Source organism: Parasteatoda tepidariorum, chromosome 1 (assembly GCF_982258835.1).
Source record: "Parasteatoda tepidariorum strain Cologne lab strain chromosome 1, Ptep-v5.0, whole genome shotgun sequence".
Taxonomy (NCBI): Eukaryota; Metazoa; Arthropoda; class Arachnida; order Araneae; family Theridiidae; genus Parasteatoda; species Parasteatoda tepidariorum.
This window is the reverse complement of record NC_141755.1, coordinates 66,575,584-66,586,326: the sequence shown is the minus strand read 5'-3', so window position 1 is coordinate 66,586,326 and position 10,743 is coordinate 66,575,584. Positions and strand designations below refer to the sequence as shown.

At 26.8% G+C, this 10,743-nt stretch overlaps 1 protein-coding gene across 1 annotated transcript in view; it reads left to right on the top strand.

The window, feature by feature from the left end:
- The first annotated feature begins 4,710 nt into the window (after nt 1-4,710).
- Nucleotides 4,711-10,743, top strand: part of LOC107441085 (alpha-1,3-mannosyl-glycoprotein 4-beta-N-acetylglucosaminyltransferase B) — a 74,100-nt gene continuing 68,067 nt past the window's right edge. The window contains exon 1 of the mRNA XM_087165615.1: nt 4,711-5,355. Within this exon, the coding sequence (XP_087021741.1) occupies nt 5,226-5,355 (130 nt within the window). The 5' untranslated portion in view covers nt 4,711-5,225. The remainder of the gene's footprint in view (nt 5,356-10,743) is intronic.

Sequence of the window (10,743 nt, the reverse complement as noted above, 5' to 3'; positions counted from 1 at the left end):
GTTGTCATCGCTGGAATTAAAATCTCCTGTTCCTTTGGTCATGAGATTGACAGATTAACCCTCAAAGAACAAAAAGGTTTAATTGATGGGCCTAGTTAGTGCGATAAAATTCTATCTTCCTTACCGCATTATGTGAAAACTGTTAATAAACGGGCTTTCCCACACTTAACAGTTTAAATACCATAATATTCACGGTGACTTATCTGTGTTACTTGAATGTGGTAAAATAACATTCAAATAAATTGTTCTCAAACTAGAGAGATATTTCTAAATCAGAGACATTTCTAACAGTGTAACACAGATAAAATCTTCTTATTATTACTTATTATGCATTATTTCTAATCTTTATGTGCAACACATTAGTTATATATTAGGGCAAAACTACGTAATCTGGCCTTATTCAATTTTCTTTTATCGACCGTGCTTATTTTTGGTAAATGTTTGAACAAATGTGAATAAGTCAGAATGATTGAACAAAAAACTACATATTTTAAAAAACGAAAATTCAGAAAGTTATTGCATCTTATTTGACGAATTGAAAACAGTATTTAAATTTAATTGAATAAGAAAGTCCAGAAATAGCAAATAAGAATGCTCATTATAAACTCAACAAATGTTGGGATAGCTCGTTTTAGGTTTTCTACTTCATTCAGCATATTTACTAAGACCCATGTCTTCAGATTTCCTGCTATTAAGATATTCAAGTCAAGCGGAATTTTCATGAAATGTAATTATTTCAGACAATATTTAATTAATCCATCGAAACAAACTGTAATTATTTATTACATGAGTTTTCCACTCAAACATTTTTTTAAATATCCCATTGTTTAATAACTCTAAAAATAATATTATTGAATTAATTTATTAATATATAAACATGATGGAAGTGTATACCACAAACTTTTATGTAAAATATATCTATAACTATTGAAAAATATATTTTTTAAGAAAACCTTTTACATAATCAATTTAGAATCTTTTTTAATAAAATTTTTAGAGTAATAAAAACTCCTTGGCATTTGCAATTTACTTTTTTTTCCTGACAAAAATAGAAGTTCTATTCCGAAAACTTTTTACGAAAATTCTAGTTTTTTTTCTCAAAATTTAAATCTACCTCACATAAAAATTTACAAAAGAACTTGTTTCCCCCGTGCTTTATTAAAAGTCAAAAATATTTGAAAATATGTTGAAAGAAAAATTTTCTTCCTTTGTTTTCTTCTTTAGATTGTTTTATTTTCTAAATTATGCATGTAAGAAACTTTAATATTTTACTTATAATAATTTTTTGACTCTCAGTTTCTTAGTTTTTCTTAGCTTTGCAATTTAACGAACCGAACGATTTCTTTCAATTTTATGGAACGTTTTTCTTCGATATTTTTAAATTTTTTGCAAATACATTATATTTTTAAAATTAAAATACGTGCAAAATTAAATGAGAACATCGTATGGGTTTTATAAATTTTTTCTGATTAGATCAATTGGGTGCACAATAAATATAAAATTTTTATTTTTACATTTTATCATTGCCCATAATAATATGCCTTGTTTAAGCATTAATTAAAAATATTGAAGTTAAGAATTAAGGAGAAGTTAAAAGGATTAATTCATTTAAAATAAATGCATTTAAAGTTTGTAGGCCTATGACTCATTCTAGATGAAATTCATTGCTAATGTTGGTAGAAAATTTTCTAAAATTTTTATCTATCATGTATATTTTTTCTTTTGTGCATGGAGAAAAACTTTCCTGTAAAATTAAGCTACTGTATGGTAATAACTGTTTTGGTAAAAGAAAAACATAATTCTGGTTAGCAAAACCAAAATATTCAGTATTTACACCATCCATTTGGTAATTTTTTTTAATTCAGATGGCAACGATTCACTGGAAATTCTGATTTTCAAAACTATTGTTTTTACTACACTGTTAGAAATTTCTTTGAAATAATGGTTAAATGACAATTTATTGAATGGTTATTTTACCATATTTAATCAAAACAGCCAAATAACTATAAATAAAATGGTAATCAAACTTTTAAGCTTGAGAAAAACAGTTTATTAACTGCTTTTACTTAATACGGTTACACAACCAGAATTTTATCGCACCAACTAGAACCACCTAATGAATCTACTCAGTTCCTTTCAACTGCGTACATATTATAGCCGAGCGGGCTTATCTGTCAATCTCATGACAGGCAGAACTGGAGTTCGAATCCTAGTGATGACACCACACTATTCCCTCCATTCCCTTCAACACATGAAGAATTTCCAGTGTCCGGCACTTTCCAATGTCCATTACCTTACGAAACGCCGACCTCCTACGTCTAGTTAAATAATTAAGTTTTTTTACTTTTTTAAGAAACAGTATAGTTTTGGATGCATGGTTTCCTAACCATACTTTTGTAAATGGTTTCCAAACGATAAAGGAAAAAAATGTTCTTCACCGTAAACTTTATGGTGAATCGGATGAACAGACAGCTGCCAGTTATTTCACCATAATTTTAGAATACAAATTTTAACAGTGTACAGCACATTTAGTTAAAAATACGAAACTAAAATTAAATTTAACAGAATAAATACTTTTTATGCCATGCTCTAAGGCATCATAATAAAATTCCCCAATTTCACCACATTTACTAAATTTTATCACACATTATAAAACTCTATTTCATTAATTTTTCAAAATTCATCCCCAAAGCGCCTTGGTAAAAACTGCTGAGCTTTTGAGGGTTTCCATAGAACCAGGAATTAGATTAATCTTACCATATTCCGGTAGTTTTGATCGTACTTTATTTTTCAGAGAGTAGCCTATGATGAATTAAAGATATTAGCTTTTAAAGTTTATTTATAATGATATACAATACAGAAAAGTCAGGATTTTGCATTTAACTAATTAATAAATTAAATTAAAAGCTACTATCACAATCAAAAATATCTTACTTACTACAAAATACATAAATAGCATATATACTCCTAAGTATTTGCGTGAATATTATGAAAACTTTTAAGGGTTTGTTATTTTGAAAGAATGCTATTAAATGCGGGAGAAAACTTATGCTAGAAATTGCGTAATGGTTCATTTTTATTCTATGTATCGAATTTGATAAAATGATAAAAATATTTTGTTATTGTAAATAAATTGCCACTAAAATCATAATTTATAATTTTTTTTCCTATATAAGAGATAAAGAATGTGATTGATATGATTAGATAAGAGATTAGAATTACTTGGAGATAATTATTTTTATTTGTAATATTTTGGTAATTTAAAGCTTTACTTTCATTATGCATAATTTCTGCAGAAAAACGATTTTTTATTATATTTTTAATTATACTAAGTCATTAGATGAAGTAATTGAATAAGCGCCTTTTATCCGTGACAATACTCAATAAAAATGTAGCGTAACTGCGAATTTAATCATGTTATTGGAATAAAGCCAATTTATAGGAACATTTTTAGAGTAAAAAGTAGATTGAAGAAACATTTTCCACCCGAAGAATCGTGTATTGAAAATTAATTAGATTTAAATGTAATTTTGCAAGAAACAAAACACTTTCTTTGAACTAATTACATGTTTAAGAAAATTCCATCATCACAAAGAATCTCGTTTACACGAAAAAATAATAAATATTTCCATTAAGGAATAACGAAGAAATTTATAAGCTTATACACAGTTAAGTGAATAATGAATTTTAAAATAAGTAACTTTTAATAAGTCTATATATAAATCAAATTAAGTCTATAAATTAAAATTGAAAATGTAGTATAAAATTAAGAAGAACTGAAAGAAGTAACTTCAAGGTTAATAATTTTAATGCAGCAAAAGTATACAGATAAATACTGGTACTGAATTATTTAAAAATAATATTTGTTTCTCTGACTCTCGTGTTAACAAAGTCGATTGAAGTTAAAGGGAAATTTGCTAAAGCATCTTATTAAGGAGATATTTTATTTGCGAATGGGCGATAAAATGTTCGAGCTCTGATCAAATTCCTTACATTTGAAAAAAAAGCAAATATACTCTTTATGTAAACCTGGTTATCTATCAGCATAACGGAAATACAAAGTAATAAAAAATGGAAAAATACTATTACTTATTTCAAATTCTAAACGACTGGTATTCATTACATTGAAAGATAAGTATATAAAATGAATCAAAAATAATCCCCTGCAGTCTACAAAAATTCGGAAATGCAAAAAAAGGAAGTTTAAAAGAACTGAAGAAAAAACTAAGAGTTGTAAGACATAAGTAAAAATTTTTAGTTAAATTGCATTTCCAATTTAAACGACCAACGTCATAATCTTAGTGTTAAATCATATTTTTGAAAAAAAATTTTCACGTTTAAAATAATACTTTTTTGGTTTAATGTTTTTTTAAATGGGATGTTCACCTCACTTTAATGTTCAAGCAATTTAACTCTATCTTAATTTGAAACTAATAAATTTTCTGCTGATTTTTGTTCTTTTGTCCCTTTAATTTGTCTCACAAATACAACTTGAAAACAAAGAATAAAATATCTATATTCACGAAATCTAAATGGAAATGAAAGAATAATTATCTAAAGAAAATATAAAAGTACAGATTTAACGTAAAAGGTACAACGAGAGAGGATAGTATTCTCTCTAAATATTCAGCTCCAAACGCTTTTCCCTCTCTGTCCTTCAGCGCCATCTGGGATAAACCAACGAAGTAAAAAGCCGGCAGCAGTTCAGATGACTCAGAAACAGGAAACCTTTCTCGGAACTAGTCAGGACTCCGGACTCTCCCACTTTCTAAAGCTTCCCTTAGCAATGCATTCATCAGAAATAGGAGCTGGTGCGTTCTCCGGAGAAATATGAATAACTTTGCATCTGTTGTCCGAAAAGAGAAGAGTTAAAGCAATTAATTTCGATCGAATTAAATTCACAAATGATTTTTGAAAATTATTTATTATAATTTATAAAATTAACAGATGCCAAAATATAGCCTAATTTTTTTAAACAATGTAATAAAAATATAAAAACTAAATTAACGAAGAAATGTTTGGAAGGTATATTTAGATTGGGAAGAAAACTATTTTGTATACTTTTTTTACAATTGGTAAAGTATTGATTCAAGAAGCAATAAGACATTCATATCGGAAAAATCTGATTGACTTGATACAAGGTGTGTTTTTAGAGGAATTAAAAAGAGCTATAACTTTAAACTTAACTTATATTTTTAAGATAAAGTTTTGATATAGAAACAGATATGACAAATAACGTTGTGAATTATTTGAATCGTCATTTGTTTCGGCGGCAATATTTAAAAACATTTTATATCACCATTTTTCTTCTTGCAGTGCCTTTATGTACAATTTTATTCATTACAGTTTATTCAGGTAAGTTAATTTTTAGTACTTCTATGTACTTTACCATTTAAATTATAGTTGGTATTATTTTAAATCATTCACTTAAAGTTCTAACAATCTAACTTCAAGGGAAAAATTTTATGAATGAAAGCTGCGTGGTGTTAAAATCCCAAAGAACTATTTAAACAATTATTTTTAGCTAAAGTATAACATTAGAATTGTCTTAATACTTCAAAATCAACCATTCTGTAAATAAATTAAAAATAGACAGAACAATTTCAAACCAATAAAAAGTAAAGCATCCCAATTAATTTTCGACGAGATTTTCTATTTTTCAATACTACTAATAATCAATACAATACAAAACATACGAAAGGTTATATTTATGTAAAAGAGACATATTTCAATAAATAAAACAAGTTAATTCATATAAATCATTTGAAATATTACTGTCTAAATGAAATATACCTCCGATTTGGCTTTAAAATGTTAATTTTTCTGTGATTAATATTATCGAAAGTTTACATTTTTCATTTTCGATACTCTGCAACGAGGGAAATATGGGAAGATTTAGTTTAGAATTATACTAAATATTTATGTCACTGTACTTTACGCATTTTTGTTTTTCAGCTTACAATGATCCAAATTTAAGTACTCTTGGACATACAAAAATTTGAGTTTGGAGCATTTGAATCTTTTATAGTGTTTTATTATTCATACATTCTCTATGTTCCCTTGTTATAATTAGATTTCAGAAATACATACATGTAGACACATTTTGTTAACTAATGCAACTGATAGAAGATTTTAACATTTTTAAAAATAGACGAAAAAGTTTATGTATTTGAGAATTCTTCGTAGAGATAATAACAGTTTGTTTAATTAACACATTAATCAGTCAATGCGCAAGGCAAGAATTTTGTATTTGATGTTCCTCTAAATAATCTCAAAGGATGCATTCAAATTTTTGTACCACGAATGTAAATGTGTATTTAATTCAGAAATTTATTTAATCTTTAGAGGGTTCATTTGTATGCTATTTTTGTATGATTTCTAAAATGAAGGAAATATAATCTGTTTATGAAAAATTTAAATTTTTATTCAGATCCAAGAATAAAAAAAAAAATATTTCCTTCATATTTAATATCAAAATGCTTATTTTATCATTGAGTTAACTTAATAATCAAAATTCTTATTTTATCAAAATGCTGATTTAATCATTGGTTGTAGGAGGCATCATACTTGATGAATGAAAAACAAAACACTAAACCTCGTTTGTAGTTGCACGTTTGCATTCGTCTAACGTTTTCATTCATTGTGCTGAGTGTTGTGATATAGCGTCGAAATTAGTCCTTATTATTTAAGCTGCGCATATCTTTAATGAAATTTCACTAATCATAAGCAGATCCAAAGCGTGTAAATATCGCCCTATTTAAATGAGTAACTTAAAAAAAGGTAAAAAACAGGGGGAATTTAATAAAATAACATATTTAAGTGATGTTTCCAGTAAGAAAATAGCACAAAAAATTATGAATTTTCTAGATTCATCGTTCGGAGCGTAACTCATCCAGTCTGCACTATTATTATTTTAAAAAAAAGGGAAAATTAAGTAATTTAACTAATAAAACTAGATTATAATAAGCAAAATTTTCCATTTGTCTGTACAAAGAAAAAAATATGGTTCAAACTACAAAATTATGATAAAATTTATCAAGTTTTCGGCTATTTAGGAATGCCAAAGAAGCTTGGTAATTTTTATTGAAGCGCTATCGTAATGGTTTCGGTTAAATTTACAATAGAAATATAAATTTATCATCCGATATAAAATTTGGAAAATGTTGTAAAATTCGGTAATTTTATCTTAATTCCATAAGAACCATCTATTCGGTCAAATTTACTTTTTAGCTTTTTCGCTCAAGTTTATTTCTTTTTTTTTTTACCAAATGTGAAGTAAAAGGAGCTATAATTTTGAAAACCAAAATTTAAGGTAAACGGTTACAATATGAACGGGACAATTACCAAATGAATGCTCTAAATACCGTATAATTAGGTTTTATTAACTAGAATCATGTTTTTTTAGTTGTAGAAATGTTGTTACCATACAGTGCGATACCGTGTTGTAGCAGCATGCTTTTCTGAAATTACAAAAGGTTAAAAATATTTAATTTCATCAATACTATCGAATTTATTTATTATGACAAGAATAGATTTTTTGAAGAACATATTTAATTCAGATTCATTATTTCAAAAATTGTTTTATTAACTTAAAGCAGTTATTCCTTAACCAATTTAACTTTCCGAAAAAGAAAAGCAATTTTTTCCTTCTCATATAAAATGTTATTTGATAATAGCAATTTGAGTGTTGGATTTTGAATACTGAATTTTTAGTTAATTATTTTCACTGAATGTAAGGAATTGAAGACTTAAGATGCAATATTTACAAGCAATAAATTAACAGCTTTGAGTAAAAATAATAAAGGGTAATTTTTCTGTTTAAAATCAAATTCATAACAATAGTTTTAAAGTTGTTAAAAAAATTGGAAGCTGTCTGAATGTAATTACCTTTTGGTAAAGAACTTGACAAAAATTAGATATTAGCAATACGTTTTGTAGTACAAATCGCACTTTTAAGCAATCATGATTCCGCAAATTTATTGAAATTAATTTTTGACTTGTCAATCAGACTTTAATTGCATGAATCTTTACGAGATGTATAATGTGTAAGAAATAAATACAAATGTTTTACTTACAGATGTCCTTATCTAATATGGGCTTACATATTTATTACGTAGGCAAATATTAAGTAAATAATAAAATATTAAGTAAATACTAAAATATAAGTAGAAATTTATATAAATGTTTACTTTAAAAAATATCCTTAATGTTAATATTCACGTTTCTTCTATATTTTTTAAATAGTGTATTATTTAGCACAATTTCTACTCTCTTCTCCCATTACGTGTTAGTTACTGAATTGCAGAATTGAAACATCATATTGTTTTCCCTAATAAAGAATGTATTGTAAAGCCATCAGAAATTATTTGTTTTAAATGAATAAAAGCTTCAACTTGATATTATTAAGAAATGCCTTGACAGCCGTTGTCTATTTTAATTATATTTGCGGATACATATCGCAATCCCTTCTTTTTAATTACAAAATCAAAAGTAAGTAAATTATCGAAAAAAAATGTTTAAAGTTAAATAACTTTATTTCTTAAATTCTTATTTTATAGCTTTGCCAAGTTGTAATTTGTCACTAGTGTAGTTCTAAATTTGCATGTCGACTTGGAAACCATTCTTTCAGCCTAAATAGATTCCGTGCTTGTATTTTTGTGTAAATGTTATCGCATTTCCATTTTCGATTCAATTCAGCCAATTATTATTTTATGCTTAAATAGTTTCAAATATCTGATAGTGTCCAAAAAGGTGAAATAAAAATAGCTTTTTCCATAATGATGATAGATTAGCTAGAAATGTTCATTTCCACCAACATAAGTAATATAGTATGTTTATTCTCTTGAACGCGTATAGTTTGTTACAGGAGCTTGTTTTAGGCTTAAAAGCTTCACAGATTTCATTGATTTTTAAAAATATTTTGTTTGCGATTTGGATTTCTTTTTTGCAAAATGTACTACTAATAATATATATAATATAAGTAATAACAAGAACTATAATTTTGAAAACTAGAACTTCTAGTAAGAGGTTAGCATATGAACGGAAACTGTTAAGGTATCAATGGTTAAAATACCGTAGATTTTGGTTTTTATTGCAAGAATTATGTTTTTTTTGCGGTCAGAATTTGTTTTGGATTTAAAGTATTAATTATATTGAAACGAAAAAAAACGGTTTAACGCTTGCATGCTTTATAGAGCCTCAGCAATATGGCCATTATTAAATTTATTTTTTAATTATAAAACTTTAAACAATTCTGGATCAAATTATGGTATAAATACCCCACTTTGGGTGCATCATTCGTAAAATCCATTTTGCATCGAAATCCATTTTTACAGTAAATATTATACCGTAATATTTACAGTAACGTTTATTTAATTAGAGTGGTCCAGTAATTTTACTGTAATTATTACTGTAAACATTACGGTATATCTGATTTTTTCTTCCGGAACATGTTGCAGTAAAAATGGATTTTGAGATAAAAAGTACCGACACCTTAAATGCTGGTTCGTTTTTCCGTAATTTGACCTGAAATATACGCATGCAATGGGCATTTCTTACTATCGTCTGTAGTTTTTTCGCCGTAGTTTTTTCATCGAGCGTGATGCTTTTAGTACCTTTTCGCTTTCTCCATTTTTTTAAAAGAATTATTCATTTGTAAATAAGAACAATAAAAATATCTGAAATTCGAATATAATCATATTTGTGTTCCATTGTTTTCGTAAATATGTGTAAAATAATTTTTATGTTGAAACATATTATTACCATAACATAATGCTTACTCTATTTTCGTTTTGAAACAAACAATTGAAATGAATCGTTTAATTTCATTATGCGCCTTGTGTATGTTTAAAGACTTAATTCCTTAGAGATCGCGTAATTAAAAAAACGGTCTAAAAATTGCCTATCTTCTTCCTAATTCAAAAAAATTACACATGACTAAGTATATGTAGAATATAATATGCGTGTTAATTTTTAGCTTACTTGTTCGATGAGTGCTGACATCTAGTTTAAAATTAAATAACTAGTTTTAAGCACATAATAAATGACCGAATACTGTAACCCGGAGAACAGATTGAAAAATAAAACAAGCAAATGTATTGTTCTGGGCAAAACAAATATATTGTTTCTCTTTTGACTCAGATATATCCGGTGCACAAGAAAGAGAGGGCTATACTTATCACTCTGCCAGGAAGGGTTAAAGTTTATTGTACAGCAGCAATTCCAACTGTATATTGTAAATGATATAATGTGGTTTTCATGCGTATTACTATATTATTACACCTGAATCTTGCATGCAGTAGTATATTGTAATAAATCTTTTTCAAAAAGCATTAGTTTTTCTCACGAAAATCTCTTAAATAGGATTACAGAAAATTCTTTCACGTTTTTTAAAAAACTTTTCCTGAAATAAAAAAAGTGCATGTAGAGCATAAATTCTGAACTCATAGCGTGCATTTCGTTACATTTTGCCCATAACCAGCTTTATTTTATCAATACACATTATAAGTTTTTCACTGTACTTAATTTAAAAAATTGATTAATATGAAATATTTTATCCACAATAAGTTTAAAACTTAACACGAAATATTGTTTGATATTTGGAGAGTTTCTAACAGGCAGTTGTTATTCGAATAATTTCGCATAAACATACAGCTTCTAAACCACAATGCTGAAGCTCATCTAATCAGGCTGTGAGTTGAGAATAGACAGTTAGGAATTTCTGGTTTGACATTAGACTTCAAT